The sequence below is a fragment of the Perognathus longimembris genome, chromosome 5, assembly GCF_023159225.1.
Source record: "Perognathus longimembris pacificus isolate PPM17 chromosome 5, ASM2315922v1, whole genome shotgun sequence".
Classification (NCBI taxonomy): Eukaryota; Metazoa; Chordata; class Mammalia; order Rodentia; family Heteromyidae; genus Perognathus; species Perognathus longimembris.
Window position 1 is genome coordinate 51,853,228 of NC_063165.1, and position 24,515 is coordinate 51,877,742.

Sequence of the window (24,515 nt, forward strand, 5' to 3'; positions counted from 1 at the left end):
AAAAATCAAGGAAATGGGGCTGGGAATATGGCCAAGTGGCAGGAGTGCTTGCCTCGTTTACATGAAGCCCTGGGTTCAATTCCCCAGCATCACATATAAAAGACCAGAGATGGCACTGTGGCTCAAGTGGCAGAGTGCTAGCCTTGAGCAAAAAGAAGCCAGGGACAGTGCTCCGGCCCTGAGTCCAAGGCTCACGACTGGCAAATAAATAAATATAAATAAAATAAAAATCAAGGAAATGAATAGTGTACCATTAAGAGCACATGAATTTTTTTCCCTTTCAATTCTCAGTAATGAACTGTCTTGCAGATTTACACACGGTCTGTAATTGATCCTATTCCTGCACCAGTTGGTGATTCTAATGTTGACAGTGGTGCCAAGTCTTCAGACAAACAAAAAAAGAAGACCAAGATGACAGATGAAGAGATTATGGAAAAATTAAGTATGTAATGAACTTTTTTTTTTAGAGTTTTAATAGTGGTGCCAGGAATGGGATTGTAGTTCACTGGTAGACTATCATGTGCAAGGTTCTAGATTTAATCCCTAGAACCATAAAGCCATTAAAAAAAAGAAAAGAGCATTTGGTCTAGATGAATTTTAGTTTATGCCTATAATTTGACTTGAGAAATAAAGGAAAAATTATTTCCCTACAGGAACAATAACTATAGTTAAAGTCTAATGAAGGAAAAATAATACATTAGTAATATAAGTCACCATTAAAATTGTGTCCTTGCAAAACAAAGAGAAACAAAGGAAAAATTGTTTCCTTACAGGAACAATAACTATAGTTAAAATCTAGTGGAGGCAAAATGATGCGTTAGTTTTACTAGTATATTTGAAAAGTATTATTTATTTAACTGGTAAAATTAGTCCCTTTGGGATCAGTAGTTTTTCCCTAAGAGCCAGATTTAGAGGACATAGTTGGAAACCCTACCAGATGTGGTTTGTATATATTTATGAATATTTATAGCTTCTGTATATGAATCTATAAAAAGTCACTAAACAATTAAGATTATCTTTCTGGAGATATGTGTTTGTATGGTCATATAGTATGTTCTGGGTGGGAAATTTCTTCTTTTTAATTCAACAATAATCATTGGCCTGTATCAAGCATTATAAATCTAATAAAAATAATGGATCTTGGGGCTGGGAATGTGGCTTACTGGTAGAGTGCTTGCCTAACATGCATGAAGCCCTGGGTTTTAATCCTCAGTACCACATACACAGAAAGGCTGGATATGAGGCTGTGGATCAAGTGGTAGAGTGCTAACCTTGAGCTCAGAGATGCTCAAGGATAGAGCCCAGGCACTGAGTTCAAGCCCCAGGACTTGCAAAAAAAATGGGGGGGAGGGTCTTTTACTGATACCTTTTGGTTTTTATGACTTTTGTTCCTTAATGCTTAGTATTTAATTTTTTTTGGGGGGGGGGGGGTGGGGGCCAGTCCTGGGCCTTGGACTCAGGGCCTGAGCATGGACCATCCCTGTCTTTTTCCCGCTCAAGGCTAGCACTCTGCTACCTGAGCCACAGCGCCCCTTCTGGCCGTTTTCCATATATGTGGTTCTGGGGAATCGAACCAAGAGCTTCATGTATAGGAGGCAAGCACTCTTGCCACTGGCCATATTCCCAGCCCCAATGCTTAGTATTTAAAATAAATTTTTTTTTGGAATTTATGGCTTGAAAACCTGTGTTTTAAAGTCTAGTGGTGCTGTGGCTCAAGTAGTAGAATGCTAGCCTTGAGCTGAAGAGCTCAGGAACAGTGCCCAAACCCAGAGTTCAAGCCCCACAACCGACTAAAAAAAAAAAGAAAAAAGAAAGTCAATGTTGATTAAAATTAATTATTATCCAGATTAATTTGCTTTCAAAATGCTAACAGCTCCCCATTTTTGTTTTTGTTAAAATAGGAACTATAGTAAGCATAGGAGACCCTAAGAAAAAGTATACAAGATATGAAAAAATTGGACAAGGGTAAGTTTTTGTGACTCTAGTGCCATTATATTCAGTACTTCCTAGGTATCCTACATGGTGCATCTTTGACCCTGGCATGAACTCTTAAATATATATGTAGTCTGACTGGGACCCTTTGGAATTGTGTAAATACATAATGCAATTTACTTCTAAGTGCTTTTTAAGAACTGCTGCCATTATCAGTGACTTCACATCATTCTTTTAAAAAAATAGTTTTAATAGTAAAGGTTCCATTTTCTTTTTTGTTTTTGTTTTGTTCTATGTTGAGTTAGAGTCTTGCTATATAAACCTAGGCTGGCTTGAAACTCACTCTGTAGCTTAGGCTGTCCTTAAACTCTCCATGTTTCTACCTTAGCCTTCCTAATGCTGGGTTTACAGGTATACACCACCATGCCCAGCTGTTCTGTTTCTGTTTATATGCCATTTCTCAGGGTGGCAAAGTAAATAGAGATGGAAAAATTACCTATAAAATACATGTTAAAGACAATATGTGAAATAAATCTGTGTTTAAATCCTGTCATTGAATGGTGGTTTTTGAGTCTACTGGTCTTCTGATTTTATATAATTTGGATTTTAAAATTACACACTAAACTTTTTTGTTTCTTGAGTGAAATAAAAATGTGTTTAAGGGCTGGGGATATGGCCTAGTGGCAAGAGTGCTTGCCTTATGTATACATGAAGCGCTGGGTTCAATTCCCCGGTACCACATACACAGAAAATGGCCAGAAGTAGTGCTGCGGCTCAAGTGGCAGAGTGCTAGCCTTGAGCAAAAAGAAGCCAGGGACAGGGGAAAAAAAAAGTGTTTAAATCATGTCATTGAATGGTGGTCTTTGAGTTTGCTGGTCTTCTAATTTCATATAGTTTTGTTTTGGGTTTTTTTTTTTTTTTTTTGCCAGTCCTGGGGCTTGAACTCAGGGCCTGAGCACTCTCCCTGGCTTCTTTTTTTCTTTTTTTCCCTCAAGGCTAACTAGCTCTCTACCACTTGAGCCACAGCACCACTTCTGGCTTTTTCTATATATGCGGTGCTGAGGAATTGAACCCAGGGCTTAATTTTATTTGTAGCACTCCTTTGTTTGTTTGCTTGTTTGTTTTTTTTGCCATCCTGAGGCTCGAACTCTGGGTGCTGTCCTTGAGCCACAGTGCCACTTCTGGCCTTTTCTGAGTAGTTTATTGGAGATACGAGTCTCATGGACTTTTTTGTTCTGCCTAGCTTCAAACTGTAATCCTCAGGTCTCAGTCTCCAGAGTAGCTAGAATTACAGGCATGAGCCACCAGTGTCCAGCCCTAATGTTAACCTTTTAAAAATTTCAAAGAAATGCATAAAATGAAACTATGAAGTTTAAAAACTAGGCCAAACGCTGGTGGGTACACCTATATTTATAATCTTAGCTACTCAGGAGGCTGAGATTTTAGCAGCATCATGGTTTGAAGCCAGCCTGGGCAGGAATAACTGTAAGGCTTTTTTTTATTCTTTTTTATTTTATTTTATTTTTTTTGCCAGTCCTGGGGTTTGGGACTCAGGGCCTGAGCACTGTCCCTGGCTTCTTTTTGCTCAAGGCTAACACTCTAGCTCTTAAGCCACAGCACCACTTCTGGCTTTTTCTATGTATGTGATGCTGAGGAATCGAACCCAGGGCCTCATGTATGCTAGGCAAGCACTCTACCACTAGGCCATATTCCCAGCCCCTGTGAGGCTTTTATCTCCAATTAACCACCAGAAAACTGAAAGTGGCACAGTGACTTAAATTGATAGAGCTCTAGCCTTGAGCAAAAAGAAGCTCAGAGTTCATGTCCCGTGACTGACGGGTGGGGGGAAAAAAACTAGGCTATATATATTTGAGATACATACCTATGTCTTTTGTAGTGGAAAGCATAGAAAAAATGCATAGAATGATGCACATCAAATAAGGTCACTTTTGGAAAGTGGGAGGGTCCCATCAGAAAGGGCATAGAGAAACCTTCAAGTTTGTTAGTAGTTCTTTGTTTCTGAAGCAGGGAGATGTTTTCATTAGTGGATTTTTTAAAATCCCTATTTCTCTGTTTTTTGTTATACATCTGAAATATCTCAAATACAAGGATTGCTTTTTTCTTTTTTTTCCCCTTGTTGCTTTTGCTTTACTTGTAAAAGTGTTAACTCTAAAGTGCTCTTTAATGTCTTTTTCATTGTGCAAAGTGTAAAATTTGGATTATAAATGGAACCTTAAATCTTGTCTTTTCTCTTCATAGGGCTTCTGGCACAGTTTTCACTGCTACTGATGTAGCCCTGGGACAGGAGGTAATAATAGCCTTTTTATACTTTGGATGGTATCATTAGCTTTACATGTAGGAAGAAACTATATAAAATAAATTATATGAATCATAAATTATTACAACTGTGTTTTAAAAAAATAACCACATATATGATCTATGTAATTTCACAGCAATTCTTATATTACGGGAACTAAGAAATGATGAGTTTAGTGTCATTAGTAAGAAAATACTTAAAACTATTTTCCCAACCTGAAATGAAAAAAAAGAAAAAGATTAATTCCTGGTCCTATGCTGATTTGAGTTGGTCAGTCAACTTGAAGATAAATCTAAACATATTTAGGCTCTATATATTGCAAAGCATTGTGCATGGGCTATGTGCAATACAGGTACCATTTATGAATAAGTTGCAGTCTCATTCTGTGATATATGTACATTAAATTACTCAGTGGTGGTTTTAACTTTCTATAGGTGTTAGGAAAACTGATGTTTTTCCATTCTGTTTTCACTGTAGGTGGCTATCAAGCAGATTAATTTACAGAAACAACCAAAGAAGGAATTGATTATTAATGAGATTCTGGTCATGAAAGAATTAAAGAACCCCAACATAGTTAATTTCTTAGACAGGTAAATTTGAATATTTTTAAACATTGGAATAGTATCATGGTTGGGTGAAGGCTAGCCACTTTAGTTAGAATAAAATGTCAGTGCTGAGAAGTATACTTGAAGGAGGAAGAGGATAAGAGGTAATATAGTTAGAAAATACTTCTTGTACAAGATCACTTGGAAAATGAGAGAAGGAAGTTAAATGAAGGACATTGCTCACGATATTTACATTTGTACAAATAAAGCAGAAATAGTAAGGAATATTGTGGTTCGTGTCTTGACCATAATGGTAACTAACCACACAATTCTTAAACTTTTAGTTTTTGTTTTATGTAACTCAAGCTTCCAAATTGTCATCCTCCTCCCTAAGTCTCCTTAGTAGCTGGGATTTCTGGTGTTCCACCACATGTATCCAATTTTTTTTTTTTTTTTTTGCCAGTCCTGGGGCTTGGACTCAGGGCCTGAGCACTGTCCCTGGCTTCTTTTTGCTCAAGGCTAACACTCTGCCACTTGAGCCACAGCGCCACTTCTGGCCATTTTCTGTGTATGTGATGCTGGGGAATTAAACCCAGGGCCTCATGTATACAAGGCAAGCACGCTTGCCACTAGGCCATATCCCCAGCCCCATATGTAGCCAATTTTTACATAAATGCTGTTTGCTGTGGGATAATTGTGCATGTTTATTAAAAGCTCATTTAGCTTAGGAATTGATGTTAAATAACAAGAAAAGGTAGAATAGAAATTTTATCCTATTGCAGCCATATAGTTTTTTCATATATAATCATATATATAAATAAAACACTAGTAGGAAATGATAATAGTGGTTGTTTTCGGGATAATTATAGGTGCTTTCTTCCATACTTATATTTATTTAGAATAGGAAGCAGGTAATATATTTTGAGACCTTAGTTATCATTATGGGAACTGTGTTTATAAATGTAAAAAATATGGGACCAGAATGTGGCGTGGTGATAGAGTACTTGCCTAGCATGCATGAAGCACTCGGTTTGATTCCTCAGTAGCACATAAACAGAAAAGGCCAGAGGAGGCGCTGTGGCTCAAGTGATAAGAGTGCTAGCTTTGAGAAAAAGAAGCTCAGGGACAGTGCCTAGGCTCTGAGTTCAAGCCCCAGGACTGGCAAAAAAATAAAAATAAAATGTAAAAAATAAAAATGTAAATGTGTTTTGTACATTCTATTTTTAGTTACCTGGTGGGAGACGAGTTGTTTGTTGTAATGGAGTACCTTGCTGGTGGGTCACTTACTGATGTTGTAACAGAAACCTGCATGGATGAAGCACAGATTGCTGCTGTATGCAGAGAGGTAGGTTTACTTCCTTCTGGGTAAGTTAGTAGGAAAAAGTGAAAAAGAGGGAAGTTTTTCCTGCTCAGGAAATTTTTATTGTGTATGGGATAGTTTCTCTACACATTCTCTGCCTCATGCCATTTTATCTCACATAAAAGCTTCAGCCCTATCTTTTATGTGTAAGATAATTTGAGAATGAAGCATAGATCTTTGAAGAACATTCAATGGCAAATTTCAGTAGAATGATCATTATAGTTTACCCTCTAGAAAACACTCTTCAGAGTAAAACCAGGTAGCATTAAAATTATCATTCATGATGGAAACTAGAACCTTCTCAGCCAAACTAAGACATAATATACTCCTTAATTATCAAAAACTCTGGTTCTAACTTTATCGAACTCCCTGAGGATGAAGTAACTGCTGTGGATTTTTTTTAAGTTTATAATTAATTTTTTTTTACTACTATTTGCTTAAGTCAGTAAGTTCTGCCAAATTGCTTAAGTGAACCAAAACAAGTCTTCCTTTTATGTATGTTTTCTAAAAAGAACTTAAGCTAATGGTTACTTACTGTAATTGAAACTATTTTGTCCAAGAAATAATTGTCACAAACAATAAAATTATACATGTTCATGTGATTATATTTTATTTTCTGTAAGTTTGGCTTTCAGCAATTCTGCAGTAATAAAAGGTGAATTACAAACTTTTTTTAAGGTGTTAAAAACAATATTCTTTGGAATTTTAATTCTGAGTTGTGTTCTACTCCTTAATTGAAGAGAGAAAACCTTTTTCCATAGTTCTTTAATATTGTGTTTCTTAATAAAATGTTTGATCATTTAAAAATGATCAAATTTAATGAGGATTTATCTTGTTCTCATAGTGGACACAAAATTTTGTAACCAAAGTTATAACAAACTGCATTCAGAATACATTTATTCACTAGCTCAAAGTCTTTGCTTATTAAGTTCTGGGTGCTAATATTAAAGTTTGAGGTAGCAACATATAGAAGCCTTGCCAAAGTTTGCATTTTCATAACTCCGGCTCTCAAGATGTTCTTACAGTATAGAGTAATATGTGATATAGTAAATAGCACTAATTCAATAAATAATGAATACTAGGGAGAGGAAAACTTAGCGACAGGGTCTTAGGTTATTGCTTAATGGCAGAGCACTTGATTAGCATCCTTGCATGCACAAGGCCCTGGATTCAATCCCAGACATGGCAGGAAAAGACCATTAGTCTTGCATTTGGTGTAAACCAACTGAACAACTCATGGGAGGTGAGGGAAGGGGGGGAGGGGAGAGGGGGGAATGAGGAAGGAGGTAACAAACAGTACAAGAAATGTACCCAAGGCCTAACGTATGAAACTGTAACCTCTCTGTACATCACTTTGACAATAAATAAGAAAAAAAAAAGACTATTAGTGACCAATGAGTTGCATGTAAAACCTACCCACTAGCCCTACCTACTCAGAAGGCTCAGGCAGGAGATTTGCTTAGGCCCAGGAGTTGATGAACAGCCTAAACAGTATAACAGGACTCTGTCTTAAAAAAATAAAAATCAATGACAGAGAAAGTACAAGATAAGACATTATTTAATAATGTGTCTGGATAAAATCATGGAAGAGGATCTTATTGGTTATGGAATTGTTTTAGCTTTTCATGTGAGAGGATGCTTATTCTTTTTTAATTACTAGTCTTCTGCTAAATACTAACAAGGCAGTGATAAGGTCATAAAATAGCATATATGAACCTTTCTTAGATTTGAGTGATTGATTAGTTATTTCCTTCTGTTCAGTGTTTACAGGCACTGGAGTTTTTACATGCTAATCAAGTGATCCACAGAGACATCAAAAGTGACAATGTGCTTTTGGGGATGGAAGGCTCGGTTAAACTTAGTGAGTAACAAATGAAGAAATAACATTTATTTGGTATTTGATTACTATAATGTCTTTGTCTAGTTAAAATCTTATATTAACATTTTATTTTTTATTTTGTTTTGTGGGTCATGGAGCTAGGCATTGGCCGTGAACTCTTCAGTTCAAGGCTAGTGCTCTACCACTTTGAGCCATAGCACCACTTGAAGTTTTCTGATGGTTAATTGGAGAGTTTTCTGCCTGAGGTGGCTGGGAACCATGATCCTCAGATCTCAGCCTCCTGAGTAGCTAGGATTACAGATGTGAGCCACTGGTTCCAGCTTTTTTTTTTTTTCTTTTCCAGTCCTGGGGCTTGAATTCAGGGCCTGGGCACTATCCCTGAGCTTCTTTTGCTCGAGGCTAGTGCTCTACCACTTTAGTCCAGCATCAGTTGTGGCTTTTTTATGTGGTGCTGAGGAATCAAACCCAAGGGCTTCATGCATGCAAGGCAAGCACTCTACCACTAAGCCAGATTCCCAGTCCTTGATATTTTTTGTTTGGTTGGTTTTGTTTTTTTGCCAGTCCTGGGGCTTGAACTCAGGGCCTGAATACTATCCCTGGCTTATTTTTGCTCAAGGCTAGCACTCTGCCACTTAAGCCACAGCGCCACTTCCGGCATTTTTCTATATATGTGGTGCTGAGGAATTGAACCCAGGGCTTCATGTATACGAGGTGAGCACTTTACCACTAGGCCATATTCCCAGCCCTCCTTGATATTTTTTTATATAATATAATACTTTGTAGTTTTGAAAATAAGATATATGCTATATGGAAAGATCTCTACATATAAAATAAGGGATTGCTAGGGATATTTTTGGTGTGTGTACTTACAGATTCTGAAAATTTAACTCAGGGGCTTGTTGGGCACTGTCCCTTAGCTTTTTCATTCAAAGCTGGTGTTGTATCACTTGAGCCACAGCTCTATTTCCAGATTTGTGCTGGTTAATTGGAGGTAAAAATCTCAAGACCTTGGCACTGAGAATGTGGCTTAATGGTAGAATGCTTGCCTAGCATGCACGATGCCCTGGGTTCACATAAGTAGAAAAAGCCAGAAGTGGTAGAGTGGTAGAGTGCTAGCCTTAAGCAAAAAAACCAAAAAAACAAAAAAACCTCGGGGACAGTACCCAGGCTCTGAGTCAGCCCTAGTAGGACTAGGAAAAAAAAAAAAAAATCTCAAGACCTTTCTTTCTCAGCCTCCAGAGTAGCTAGGATTACAGACGAGAGCTCCTGGTGCCTGGCTCTAAATTGAGTTTTAAAAAAACAATTTACAAAATATCTTAGTTACTAAGTAGATCAGATAGTTCAGATAGAACTACATAGTTCATTAGTATAATTCATATGTATAAAATGCTTATTAAAAAGTGTAAAGCCGGGCTGGGGATATAGCCTAGTGGCAAGAGTGCCTGCCTCAGATACACGAGGCCCTAGGTTCGATTCCCCAGTACCCCATATACAGAAAACGGCCAGAAGCGGCGCTGTGGCTCAGGTGGCAGAGTGCTAGCCTTGAGCGGGAAGAAGCCAGGGACAGTGCTCAGGCCCTGAGTCCAAGGCCCAGGACTGGCCAAAAAAAAAAAAAGTGTAAAGCCTACAAACCTAATAGTTAACAGTGACATAAGGCATCAAATGGGTTTAATGTGCAAGAGAAGAAAACAGTCCTAACTTCTCATCTTACTTTCCCACTGGTTTAGTATCAGATGCTAATTAGGCAATCCTGTTCCTCGGGTAGATGGAGTAGATGAGTAGTGAAATTGATTCATTTGCAGTTGGATGTGTTCTTATAGGCTCTCTGCTAATTTGGGTGCTTAATGATTCTAGTTTTTATTTTGTTTAAAAGCAATTCATGTCCTGACTTTGCCTGGTTGTCTTGCATTTAGATTTGGTATTCACCTTTGCTGATCTTTTTTTCTTTCAGATTTTTTTTTTAGTATTTTAGGTTTGAATTAATTATTCACAGTGAAAGATTTCCTGATAATTGGTGCTGTGTTGTAGAGTAAGAAGTGAGTAAAGCTGGCCACTGGTGGCTCATGATTGTAACCTACCTACTCAGGAGGCTGAGATTGGAGTCTGTGAGACTCTTTTCTCCAGTTAAGGAACAGAAAACCAGAAGTGGCATTGGGGCCAAGTGATAGAGCGTTAGACTTGAGCAAAAAGATTTGCTCTGGGACAGCACCCAGGCCCTGAGTTCAAGCCCCAACACTGACAAAAAAGAAAGAAGAAGTGAGAGTAAATAACATCCTCAAAATATTTTAAACTTATTCTGGTTTACTTCATTGTTAAATTCTTTTTTGTAAATAAGATTGGAGGTAATTTTGATATTTGAACTCTCGATGTTTTTAAAACCATTTCTAGAAACCATTAACTCTAGATGTTTTGTTTTGTTTTGTATTGTAGCTGACTTTGGTTTCTGTGCCCAGATCACCCCTGAACAGAGCAAACGCAGTACCATGGTTGGAACTCCATACTGGATGGCCCCAGAGGTGGTTACGCGGAAAGCCTATGGCCCCAAAGTTGACATATGGTCTCTGGGTATCATGGCAATTGAAATGGTAGAAGGAGAGCCTCCATACCTTAATGAAAATCCCTTGAGGGTAAGATCAGTTAAATCCTAGATTTAACGTAAGAAAAATTCTTTTTTTTTTTAAACATATATTTAGTACTTACTTGTGACAGGTGGAAAAAAATATAGAATACAAAGTTGATGAAACCTCCTATTTCCCTAAAAACCACATTACCTCTGAATTACAGAGCTGAACATTTTTCCCAGTCATGGGGCTTGAACTCAGGACTTGAACTCTGTCCCTGAGCCTCTTTGTGTACAAGGCTAGTGCTCTACCACTTGAGCCACAATGACACTTCTAGGGTTTGGGGTTTCTTTTGTTTGTTTGTTGCTAGTCCTGGGCCTTGGACTCAGGGCCTGAGCACTGTCCCTGGCTTCTTTTTGCTCAAGGCTAGCACTCTACCACTTGAGCCACAACGCCACTTCTTCTGGCCTTTTCTCTATATGTGGTGCTAAGGAATTGAACCCAGGGCTTCATGTATATGAGGCAAGCACTCTTGCCACTAGGCCATGTTCCCAGCCCTACTGGTTTCTTTCTGCTCAAGATTAGCACTCTACCACTTGAGCCACACCACTTCTGGCTTTTTCTGTATATGTGATGCTGAGGAACTGAACTCAGGGTTTCACGTATGCTAGGCAAGCACTCTACCACTAGGCCATATTCCCAGCCCCTTACAGGGACTTTTCAGCCCAGGCTGGCTTCAAACTGCAATCCTTAGATTTCATCCTCCTAAGTAGCTAGGATTACAGGCATGAGCCACCAGCGCCCAGCTAGTTTATAGAGTTTTAATAGTAAGTTCTGTGGCTTTTCTTTACATGTTGAGAATATACTCACCCTTCCACAAAGTTGAGATACTGTAGATAAATGCCTTTTTTCTGCATAAAGTACTTTTTTCTACATACTTAGGTATCCTGGATATAACAATCAAGTTCTCTGTACCCAAAGGATAGAGAAGAAAGGTTATATCTCTGAAGATGTATGAACGATAAAGTTAAAGCTCACAATGATGCAAAAATGTAGATTTTCAACATGTAAATATTCAGCAGCTGAGTTTCCATTACCCTCCCTGCTTTAAATTATAAGTGGCTCAACATCATTAAGGAAATACAAATCAAAACCAAGATACTCCTTTACACTAGGACAACTATAGTGACAGTAAATTTTGGTGAAAGTATGGAGAGTTTGGGGCCACCTTCACAGTGGAAATGTTCGATAGTACAACTTTTTTGGTAAACAATTTGACAGTTCCTTTAAAAGTTAGAGCTAGTTACAGTAAATTTAGCAGTTCCATTATTAGATATGTATCTGAATAAATTAAAAACATACATCTAACTGGGCATGGTGGCCCACACCTATAATCTCTACCACCTGGGAGGCTGAGATAGAAGAATTGCAAGTTCAAGGTGAGCCTGGGCTATATAGCATAAGCCCATTTAAAGTGGGAAGAAAAAGCATAAATATGTCTACACAAAATTTGTTTATTACTGTTCAGAGCAGCAGTATTATTTGTAATGGCCAGAAGTGGACTCAGGAAATATAATCACCAAATAAACAGTGGAAATATTATTTGGCCAAAAGCTGAGAAAGTTGTATAGGTTATAATATTGAACCTTGAAAGTATAGTAAGAATCCAGACAACAAATAGATTGGATTTTAATACTCCTTTTTCCTGAATGTTTTTGCCCCATTGCCAAAGATTCCAGTTCAAGTAAGTAAAACATACTTTACATAGAGTACACTTGTCCATTTGGTATACACTGTCCATTCAGTTTTTTAACTTTTAGTTTCTTTTTTTTTTTCATTCATTTAACCAGTTTTAATTTGATCCTTGCTTCTTGTATTAGGCCCTATTCATGGTGTTTCCCAAAAGAACCAACAAATTGTAGAACCTACATTCTAGTGGGAGAAGAGAGATAATAAATAAGAATAATGTATATGATATGAGGATTGCCCTGGCAGGAAAGCCCATGACATTATTAGTTTCCAATTAACCAGCAAAAAGCTGAAGTGGAGTTATGACTAGCCTTAAATGAAAAAGCTAACAGACAGTTCCTGGGTCCTGAGTTCAAGCTCCATTACCAGAACAAAAAAGTATAAATGCTAGTAGGATGGCTAAGGTGATAGAGCACTTGCCTGGCAAATCTTGAGTTCAAACCCCAGAACCACAAAAGAGGGAGGACGGAGTTGGAATATACCTAAAGAAAAGTTACAGTAAATTCAGCTGTTTTGAAATTTGATAGTATGGCTTAAAGCTAGACAATCTTTAACAGAACACTATATACTGTACTATATGTTCATAGTAGAACTGTATTGTCATTTTTCTTTATACTTCTATGTATTCGGTATTTTCATGAAAATATATGGTGTTTATAACTCAAAGAGAAGCTGAGGCTGAGGGATAGCACAGTGACTTGGGTTCCGTCCCCATCAAAATACACACAAACATACACTCAGAGAGAGCTGTAGATACAGGAAAAGGAGGAAGGGAGGATTAGTTTATGTGATTGTCTTTAAAACAATTATGGTCCAAGGACCAGTTTGATCAGGTAGGTATACTGTGGTGCTACCTTAAGTATGTCAAAGATGTTCTCATTTTAGGCCTTATACCTGATAGCAACTAATGGAACCCCAGAACTTCAGAATCCAGAGAAACTTTCCCCAATATTTCGTGATTTTTTAAATCGATGTTTGGAAATGGATGTGGAGAAAAGAGGTTCAGCCAAAGAATTACTACAGGTAAATTTGGAAATGATGACTCTCTAGAAAAATTGGCTTTCTGAGTGGCAATAGTAAGTTTTCATTGTGCTAATAATGTTTCACTATTCATTGAGTAACTGCATGAAAGGTAGCAGTTATAGAGTTATATCTGCTGGGAATAAAAAAATGATACAGGGATTATAAAAGGTTTTTGCAGAAGTTAAAGGTTTAGTTGATTAAATAATGACCGTAATTTTTGTTTCTTAGTTGAAAGAAAATGTTTTGTTTCTAAACTGACATATACATTTCTCTGTGTCCCCGCCCCCTGACAGCATCCCTTCCTGAAACTGGCCAAACCATTATCCAGCTTGACACCACTGATCATGGCAGCTAAAGAAGCAATGAAGAGCAACCGTTAAAACGTCATTGATTGTGACCTCTTATTTTTTCCATTTTCTAAAAGAAGTCTTTTAATATATGAAAACTACTACTTTTAGGGCGGGAGGCGGCTTAAGGAGATCACCTGTATTAACATGGAGGAAAACAAAAACAACTATTCCCGAAGACAAACAAGAAAAAAAAATGCAATAAGATATTTATAACTTTCTAATGAACCCCTTTTTTAGGGTCCAAAAGGAATTGTGAACTGAATCACTAGCCTTACATCTTTCAGAAGACAGCCTATTAAGGCCATTAAGGCCAAATATTAAGGCCATTTCTTAGGCATGAGATTTGTGTCTTGTTTTGCTGACTGTTATAATAGACCATGTTAATTTCTCCTTTCGGGGTATTTTCAGTACTTGAATGTCAGATTCGAGTGTTTAACACGTATTTGTTTCAGCTAGTCTTCTTTCCTCTGTAGTTTTCCTTTTCTTTGACTTGCTCCTTTTGAATTGCTTTGAGAAGTTTTTCTCATTCAAGGCAAGTATGATAGAAATGATGTAGCTCTTTAAATTGGCAAAAGAGCTTAGTATGGTTTAACTTTTTATAGAAGTTAGGACCAGCTGTTGTTTAATAATTCAGTTCAGAACTTGAACTGAAGAAAGAGGAAGAAAAGTATGTGATTTTTACCTTTTTTTAAACAAATGTGAAAGAGTCAGTTTTAGAAATTTCATGGTAGTAAGTTTGACATTTGTTACATGTATAGAAAGAGGACTAATCTATATTTATAACTAAATCATTGAGACAGAAAAAGAATCCCACTGACTGTTACAATTTTGTCTTCCTTTCGCCTGTTTCTTCAGATTTGGCTTCAGGAGCCAAAATGGTTTATTGTTCCTACTCGGGCTTTTTGATACTGGTTGTTGCCACTGCCAGCTCCTTGCAGCTTCTTTCCCTTTCCCCTTATTTCGGAAATAAGGTTCTGTATATGTAACAATTTTAGGTTCAACCATCTCTCACAAATGCCTTCACACATCCCATGGAGCAAGTAATACAATAACCATTGAGTTTTGAGAATTTAAAAGTTAACTCATCTATTTAAAAAGAAAAATATTTAGGGCTTAACAAAAACTTGAGTAAGAAACTTGAACTTTGGTGGGTTCTAAAGTAGAATCATGAATGAAAAATGTCACTATTAATAGAGATGCAGCTTATGACCAGTAAACTGTAAAAATGAGTTACCGTGTTCTCAACCCATTATCTTACTATAATTTAAATAACAACATACTTGTTGGTGGAAGTATTTGACTTTAGTTTATTTTCAAGTAAGTAGAATATTCATGTAAAAACTGGAGAAAGGAGGAAAAATGAAATGTCCTTATTGATAGTGATGCTTTTTTATTTTAAAGATTTAATAAAAAAAAAAAAGAAAAGAAAAAGGTCTGTGACCTGTAGCATTAATTATTAGAGTGACCTCTCTTCTTCATTGTCTTTATTTCCTCTCCTGTGTTTCTGCTGTTGCTCTGCTCTTTGCTTTAGGATGAGGTATTGTCTATTCTGATATGCCTGGAACCACATAAAAGGAAAATATCTATGGTTGTTAGTTTTGACATTTTGTTCACAACATCCCCCCCTAATGAACTTCATATCCATTTACCATTCAGTAGTACAAATAATGAATAAAAATAATTTTGCTGTTTTGGAGTATTTTGGGAAAACTATAGAGTTTTATTTCCTATTAGTCTCATCATATCTGCTAAGGTACAGATATAGGAAAAAACTTTCATTGATAACAGGGAAGTTTTGGGAAAAAACGAGGAAAATAATATAATGAAACTTCGATCTAGAGCACTTACTGGCCTCTGTTTTCCATAAGATTCTTGATTTTTTTTTAAACAGTTATTTAGCCGCCTACAGTTATCATTAAATTACTTTACAGACTCAAGCTGGTTATTTCTGGTGGAAAGCTTCAGTGACTCTTGAGTTCCAGATTTGAACATTGTGAACAGTTGTTTGGATGAATTATGATAAAGAGTATGCTGCCAATGGAATAGAACACCCACTAGATGAGAAGACTGAACTTCATGACCACTGCAGAAGGCACTTCAATCCTAAGTCAGAGACCACATTCATGGCTTATGTCCCAGGCCCCCTGTTTTATGCTGTGACTCAACAAAGGTCTTTCCCATTGATAGAAGCTGTTTGGGATTTATATTTACATCTTTGATGGTTACCTGCATGTCCATTGCTGGCAACGGACTTTGTCATTAAAACCTGACTCCTAGGTTAAGGGAGCTGCACTGTGGTATATTCTTTACTTACTTGGATAAACTAATCTGTATTAGAAATATGCTTTGGTTAATCCTGAAATGTTTGCCCTTTTTAAACAAGATAATCTTAAAAGGAATACAGAATTGTGATTTATTAGTTAATTTTAAATTAAAGTGTTCACATCTTGTTGAAAGAATTATATGTGAATCAAGATTCATGTTGTGTTGTAATTCTCTTATATTCATTCACCCTTTTTATTATCTCCCTAGAATTGGAATTCCCACTTAAATCTAAAAGTTATCCTAGTCCTCTTATGTTACTAGAACAATATTACTGTAAGCACTTATTTATTATACTGTAGAGTTTCTGGTGGTCCTATTCCTTTCTTTTTATTCTTTTACTGCTTTTAGAGACAAGTAAAACTGGGAAACCACATAAATACTGAACATTTTGTCCTGTTAGACTGTTGAATAAGTAGAGTGATTGTGTGGTATATGGCACCATGGCTGACACAGTTGGCTTCATATGTTGAGTGCATGATAAAGTATGAATTTTCTTCCCTTCAGCATAAAACTTTTAAGCTGCTTAAAATTTATCTATAAATTTATCTAGTAGCCACCAGTGCAAAACAAACCTGTGCCATTAACAAGTAATTTTGAACTACCTATTAGTATTTTTCTCTGTAGATCTCACTTAAATACATGTTTGTATGTACCATATTCTTGCCAGAATAATTTTACATTTGATCAGACAGTAGCTACAGTTAGAAAAAAATGCTTAAAGAATTTGCATCTCAGGGAGCTGGGGATATGGCCTAGTGGCAAGAGTGCTTGCCTCGTATATATGAAGCCCTGGGTTCAATTCCCCAGCACCACATATATAGAAAACGGCCAGAAGTGGTGCTGTGGCTCAAGTGGCAGAGTGCTAGCCTTGAGCAAAAGGAAGCCAGGGACAGTGCTCAGGCCCTGAGTCCAAGGCCCAGGACTGGCCAAAAAAAAAAAAAAGAATTTGTATCTGGGGCTAGAAATGTGGCTTAGTGGTAGAGTGCTTGCCTAGCATGCTTGAAGCCCTGGATTCAATTCCTCAGTATCACATACTACACAAGCCAGAAGTGGCACTATGGCTCAAGTAGTAGACTACTAGCCTTGAGCAAAAGAAGCTCAGGGACAGTGCCAGGCCCTGAGTCCAGCCCTAGGACTGGCCAAAATAAACAAATAAATAAGTAACTAAATAAATAAAATCTGTCTGGGCATGGTTGGTATTTGAGGCTTGCCTGGGAAAAAGTGATTACTCTCTCAAATAATAGACTAAGGGCTGGGAATGTGGCTTAGTGGTAGAGTGTTTGTCTAGCATGCATAAAGCCCTGGGTTCAATTCCTCAGCATCACATAAACAGAAAAAGCCAGAAATGGCACTGTGGCTCAATAGGTAAAGTGATAGCCTCGAGCAAGAAGCAGCCAGGGACAGTGCTCAGGCCCTGAGTCCCAAGCCCCAGGACTGGCAAACAAATAAATAGACTAAGTGTGGTGGTACACATCTGTTATTTCAGCTATTCTGGAGGCAAAAGTAGTAAAATCATCATCTGAGGCTTATACAAGCAAAAGCAAGAAACAAAATTAAATCAAAAAGGGTTGGGGCATGCCTCAAATGGTAGAGCTTAGCAAAAACAAGCCCTGAGTTTAAAACACACGTACTCCCAAGAAAGAATTTGCATCAGCTTTTGAAACTTAGATATGCTAAGGTCTGGGGCTGGGAATGTGGCTTCATGGTATAGAGTGCTTGCCTAGCATGCATGAAGCCCTGGATTTGATTCCTCAGTACCACATAAACAGAAAAGGCCAGAAGTGGCGCTGTGGCTCAAGTGGTGGGGTGCTAGCCTTGAGCAAAAGCAGCTCAAGGGGGCTGGGGATATGGCCTAGTGGCAAGAGTGCTTGCCTCATATACATGAGGCCCTGGGTTCAATTCCCCAGCATCACATATACAGAAAATGGCCAGAAGTGGCGCTGTGGCTCAAGCGGCAGAGTGCTAGCCTTGAGCAAAAAGAAGCCAGGGACAGTGCTCAGACCCTGAGTCCAAGCTCCAGGACTGGCCCAAAAAAAAAGCAGCTCAAGGATAGTGCCCAGGCCCCAAGTTCAAGCCCCAGAACTGGCAAAAAAAAATTTTTTTTAAATAAATATATATATGCTAAGGTCTGTATCTGGTGAAATATCAAAAATGTTGTTATAGATAATAGCTTAAATCTGATACTCATTTTTGTTGCATAAAACTGTAGTAAATATAAAAAGCAAATTTATTACTTCCCTTCCCAGATTATAAAAATAGATTCTCTTGTCACTACTCTTCCCACAGTAGTTAAAATCCATTTTCCCATAGCATGTGTACATATCTGTGTAAAATACACACACACACACACACCTGCCTTTGTCTTTATACATTTATGCCCACTTTTTTTCTTTTTTCCAGTCCTAGGGCTTGAACTCAGGGCCTGGACACTGTCCCTGAGCTTCTTTTGCTCAAGACTAGCACACTACTATTTGAGCCACAATACCACTTCCGGCTTTTTCTGTTAATGTGATACTGAGGAATTGAACCCAGAGCTTTGTGCATGCTAGGCAAGCATTCTACCAGTAACCCACATTCCTAGCCTATTACACACACACATTTTATACCTTTATGCACACAGGTTGAGATGCTATGTAAGGAATGAGAGTTTTGAAGAATAACTGACCTGGCCTTGAAAGAACTGAAATCTTTCTCATTCACTATTTTAGAATATTGCCAAGACAAGAGTCATAAAGAGATGTATGGTTGTCAGATTTTTCAACAATTTGAAATTCGAAACCTTTGGACAATGTGTTCAATTTTTTTTTTTTTTGGTCAAAGTGATGTACAGCAGGGTTACTGTTTCATATGTAAGGCAGTGAGTACATTTCTTATCAAACTTGTTACCTCCTCCCTCACTTTTCTCCCACCTTCTCCCTTCTCTCCTCCCCTCAATTTTTTTCTTAAGTTTAGCTTGGTAGAAATTTAATTAAGTAAAAATTAGTCTTTTCTGTTTTGTCGTCAATTTTGTATGTCTTTATTTTTAATCTAATCCCATCCAAGTATTACATTGACATTAACTACTGTATTTGATTATTTCATTTAGTAATTTTTCTTTCAGGGCTAAAAATAAACTTTGTATGTCCATTTTTCCCCTCTTCTAAACTTAGAATTTTTTAAATCAGAATAGAATAAAATCTTCAGAAGTCTAAAAGATATTCAAAGAACATGCTACAGGGTTTTTGTGTATGTTCAGTACTGGTGTTTGAACTTTGGGCTCATGATCTTCCTCAGCTGTAGTGACTCATCTAAAATCCTAGCTATAGAAGAAGCTGTCTGAGGACCACAGATGTCATCCTGGGCAGATAAAACTGAGAACTGCTTATATCCAGATAACCAGCAAAAAGCTGGAAGTGGACGTATGGCTCAGTGATACAGCTCCAGCTTTGAGCAAAAAAGCAAGAGTGCAAGGCCCTGAGTTCAAACTCATGTACTGGGCACATGCATCAAAAAATAATAATACAAATCCATATTTAAATATGTGTTTAAACATATTAGAAGTGGGGCTTCTTTTTTGTTGTTGTTGGCTGTTGGGCTTGAGCTCAGGGTCTGAGCACAGCCCCTGACTACCTCTTTCTGCTCAAAGCTAGCAATTTACAACTTGAGCCCCAGTGCCACTTCTGGGTTTTTGAGTGGTTAATTAGAGATAAGAGTCTCACAGGGATGTTTCTGCCTGTGCTAGCTTCCAACCACCATCCTCAGATCTAGCCTCCTGAGTAGCTAGTGTTGGGGGGTTCAAGGGAGGAGAGTCCCCGTCCCTCCAAGAGTCCATCACTCAGAGACAGTCTCAAGCAAAAAGGTGGATTTATTGGGGAAGCATAAAGCAAACTGACTAGCCAGGGATGCAGCACAGACTCGAGAGCTGAACTACGACAGTGAAAAGCAGGCTGACTGGCCAGGGACACAGGGCAGACTTGGGAGCTGCCACTGTGACCTCGAGCAGTCCTCAAATTGGGGTTTATGAAGGTAAAAGCACAGATGTAGGTGCTTGATGCGGAGGTAGAGCACGCAATCAGTTCACAGATGTAGGAGGTTGACGCAGGAGGTAGAGCACATAACAAAGCAAGTGTGGTACAGATATAGGAGGTTGACACAGGGTAGATCAAATAAGCAGAATTTGGGGGTCACGTTGACCTAATAATCAAGATGGAGTCATCTCTATTCCCCCCCCCAACATTTCCTATCATGTTTCCCTAATCAAGATGGGAGTCAGCTCTACAACAGCTAGGGTTACAGGTGTGAGCCACTGGCTCTTGGCTGCTTTAAATTTTTATTTCAGTCAGTTGTGGGACTTAAACTCCATCTGGGTGCTGTCCCTGAGCATTTTGGCTCAAGGCTAATACACTAACACTTTGAGCTACAGGGTCATTTCCAGAAGTGTGTGTGTGTGTGTGTGTGTGTGTCATGGTGCTTGAACACAGGGCCTGGGTACTGTCCCTGAGCTTCTTTTGCTCAAGGTTAGCGCTCTACCACTTGAGCTACAGCTCCACTTCTGGCTTTCGGGTGGCTAATTGGAGATAAGAGTCTTATGGCCTTTCCTGCCCAGGCTGGCTTTGAACCGCAATCCTCAGGCCTCAGCCTCCTGAGTAGCTAGGATTACAGACATCAGCTACCAGCACCAGGCTAGAAGTATATCTACAAAAATTCTGCAGCAAGAAATGACATTCACTGATTAAGCATTCAAGCATTTCATTGAGGATCAGAATACGACTAGTATTCCTGCTGTTGCAACACTTTGATTTCAGTTTGAAATTCAACATCCTAATTCATTCAGAAAAAGAATAAGAGCTGGATGCTGGTGGCTCACATCTGTAATCCTAGCTACCCAGGAGGGTGAGATCTGAGGATCACTGTTCAAAGTGCCTGGGCAGGAAAGGCTGTGAGACTTATCTCCAATTAACCATCAAAAAGCCAGAAATGGAGCTATGGTAATAGAGCAAGTAGAGCACTAGCCTTGAGCACTGAACATAAGCACAGCACTCAGCCCCAGGATTGGCACAAAACAAAAAACAATTATATAAGGAAAGCAAAATAAATGCTGTCAGAGTTTTCAAAGATATGAAAACACAAGTAACCCAAAAGAATATATGATAAATTATTAGAATTAGTGAGTCTTAGCAAGTTGGCTATGCAGAAGTCAGTTTTCAGGGGCTGGGAATATGGCCTAGTGGCAGAGTGCTTGCCTTATATACATGAAGCCCTGGGTTTGATTCTTCAGCACCACATATATAGAAAAGGCCAGAAGTGGTGCTGTGGCTCAAGTGGTAGAGTGCTAGCCTTGAGCAAAAAGAAGCCAGGGACAGTGCTCAGGCCCTGAGTTCAAGCCCCAGGACTGGCAAAAAAAAAAAAAAAAAGGCAATTTCATCACCAAATGCAAAAGAAATGTAATCTCAAACACAACAAATAAACAAGTTACCTGGAAATTAAGTAGCAAAAAAAAGTATAACATTTGAGAGTCAATGTGCAGATTTTATTGAAATGTATTACATTTGTATTGGGCACAGTTTATGAATAGCGTAGGTGAAACTTGCTTGTTGAACAGAAATTTCAGAAATAATCTGGGGCTGAGAATGTAGCTCAATGGTAGAATAGTTGTTTAGCATGCACAAGGCTCTGACTTTCATTTTGGGCACCACAGTAGTAGACAGAGTAGAGAGACAATAGGAAAGATGACTTTCAGTTCTCCCCACTCTGTCCTACTATCCTAAAATTCTTGCTGAAGAAAATATTAAACAATTTGATTCCATTTAACTTACATTTATGAAACACTTTTTTTTTTTTTTTTTTTGGCCAGTCCTGGGCCTTGGACTCAGGGCCTGAGCACTGTCCCTGGCTTCTTCCCGCTCAAGGCTAGCACTCTGCCACTTGAGCCACAGCGCCGCTTCTGGCCGTTTTCTGTATATGTGGTGCTGGGGAATCGAACCTAGGGCCTCGTGTATCCGAGGCAGGCACTCTTGCCACTAGGCTATATCCCCAGCCCTATGAAACACTTTTTTGAAGCCAGAAATGTTTAGGCCCTTGCAGCCATGGAGCTCCCAAGAAGCTATCTAGTACTAGTATTGAGCAGTATAGTGTGTCCCTCCCACTCTTTTTTTTTTTTTTTTGTCACTTATGGGGCTTGAACTCAGGACCTGGAAGATATCCTTGAGCTTTTGTTGCTCAAGACTAGTGCTCTGTCACTTTGGGCCACAGCACCACTTTGGTTTTCTGGCAGTTAATTGGAGATAAGAGTCTCACAGACTTTCCTGCCCAGGCTGGCTTTAAACTAAACCCATCCTCAGATCTCAGCCTCCTGAATAGCTAGGACTACAGGTGTGAGTCATGGGTGCCCCACTGTGTGGCCCATTTTGATGGTAGTTTTGTTTTTGTCATTCAGTCAACATGGCAGGTACCCAGTTTGCCACTTTTCATTCTTTAAGGAGACTTGCTTTCTACAGAGACATGCCTCCATGTTGATTTTTTTTATATTTATTAGTATAAAGGTGATACCCATAGGGGTTATAGTTATATAAATCAAGTATACATAAAGTCAAGTTTCATGAAGTCAGGTAATGAGTACATTCCTGTTCACTTCTAACAAGCCTGCCAATCAACAGATTAGATTAAATTCTAGAAGCCTCTGGTCACCTGTACATGGGGCCCCCAAGGATAGAATGGTTGATGACAGAACACAGCATCAGGTGTTTTCCTCTGGCATACAGGTATTGAAATTTTGCTTCCGTCTACAAGCAGGAGATTGATGTTCAGGAGCTTCTCTTGGCTGCTAACCTTGTAGAGAGATTTAGACTCCCATCACCATGCCTACTGCTGCCCTTTCATTCATCTGTTCATATCAAGTCTAGCTGAGCCTTCATCTCTTTGAAAACATGTTTTACGTAGGCTGGGAGGAGAATTGGGGATTATAAAAATTCATCAAGTTAAGGACCTTGACAGTGAAGTGCCAGACTTTGAAGTCAGGCCCCATTTTACCACGTGAACCCCATTTTACCATGCGAACCCCACTTTACCACGCGAACCTGAGATAAGCAGGCCCTGTGAGCAGACCCAGGACAAGCCCATTTGGGCCCAGTCGGTCTAGAACTCTAACCGCTGGGAATGCTTCACTCTGACCACCCCTAGAATCGAACCCTGAGCCAATCAGATTTGTACCTGTATCCTAATCTTGCTTGCTTGAACACCTGATTGTTGTAACTTTGTTCTTTGCCTTTATAAGCCCTGTGTAATCACAGCTCGGGGCTCCCTCCTAACCTCCGCTGTGTTGGTGGGTAGGACGAGGCCCGAGTTGCAGCTCGCTTAAATAAAGCCTTGCCTTGCTTTTGCATTTCGGAATGTCTGAGTCTCGGTGGTCTTCTTGGTGGTGGTTTCGCGACTTGGCACAACAACAGCACTGGTTGCAACCTGGAGGAACGTGGAATAATATTTTTGTACGGATTTATGGAGTAGTCATTACCTGCCTTTGAAATGGTAACCCCTTGTACAACACCTTAATAATGATAAAAGTATTTTTTTGCCTGTCCTGGGGCTTGAACTCAGGGCCTGAGCACTGTCCCTGGCTTCTTTTTGCTCAAGGCTAGCACTCTACCACTTGAGACACAGCACCACTTCTGGCCTTTTCTATATATGTGGTTCTGAAGAATTGAACCCAGGGCTTCATGTATGCAAGGCAAGCACTCTACCACTAGGCCGTATTCCCAGCCCCTAAAACTATATTTTTAAAAAGTTTATAAGGCCTCCACAGAAGTTTTACCTGCTTTTCAGGTTAGCCTAAATAAGACCTACATTGGCATTAATAATGTCCAAAAATTGAAATACATTGTAAAATTCAGCTAATCTAGGGCTGGGAATGTGGCCTAGTGGCAAGAGCACTTGCCTCATATACATGAAGCCCTGGGTTCGATTCCTCAGCACCACATATATAGAAAAAGCCGGAAGTGGCACTGTAGCTCAAGTGGTAGAGTGCTAGCCTTGAGCAAAAAGCCAGGGACTGCTCAGGCCCTGAGTCCACGCCCCAGGACTGGCAAAAATTAAATAAATAAAATAAAATTCAGCTAATCTAATTATGGCTGGTTAAAGTACCTTTGGAGGAAAAGAAAAAGAGGCATCAAGATGACATTATGTACCTTTTCCTGGTCTTGTTCAGGATGTGTAGTGCAGACCTTAGTGTTCTCATGAGGTGTTGAGAGTCTGTGGTGAGTATGGATCTAATGGATAGGAAGAGGCAAAAGTGGTTTTGAAGACTAGCTTCTTCAGAATTGCAGAATCCTGTAATGAATGTTCAGAAAGCTGAGAGAAAAACGGGGAGTGGAACCTCTCCCCCACAACACAGAGGAGTAGTAGCATGTGGCTCCAAATGATTATCTTTATCCAGGTATATTTACATATATCTCTAGCCTACATGAGGTAATTCAATGAAAAGTTTCTAAAGATCTGCTCTGTCACCAGGGAAACCTTCCATCATGCTGCTAGTTAGTGTG

At 38.9% G+C, this 24,515-nt stretch overlaps 1 protein-coding gene across 1 annotated transcript in view; it reads left to right on the top strand.

Annotated features, from left to right (window-relative positions):
- The window catches only part of Pak2 (p21 (RAC1) activated kinase 2), a 75,770-nt gene extending 59,694 nt beyond the window's left edge, over positions 1-16,076 (top strand). The window contains exons 7-15 of the mRNA XM_048346879.1: positions 310-442; positions 1,902-1,965; positions 4,192-4,240; positions 4,727-4,839; positions 6,022-6,139; positions 7,916-8,015; positions 10,425-10,621; positions 13,190-13,327; positions 13,621-16,076. Coding sequence (XP_048202836.1) covers positions 310-442; positions 1,902-1,965; positions 4,192-4,240; positions 4,727-4,839; positions 6,022-6,139; positions 7,916-8,015; positions 10,425-10,621; positions 13,190-13,327; positions 13,621-13,707 — 999 coding nt within the window. The 3' untranslated portion in view covers positions 13,708-16,076. The remainder of the gene's footprint in view (positions 1-309; positions 443-1,901; positions 1,966-4,191; positions 4,241-4,726; positions 4,840-6,021; positions 6,140-7,915; positions 8,016-10,424; positions 10,622-13,189; positions 13,328-13,620) is intronic.
- Positions 16,077-24,515: the final 8,439 nt, after the last annotated feature.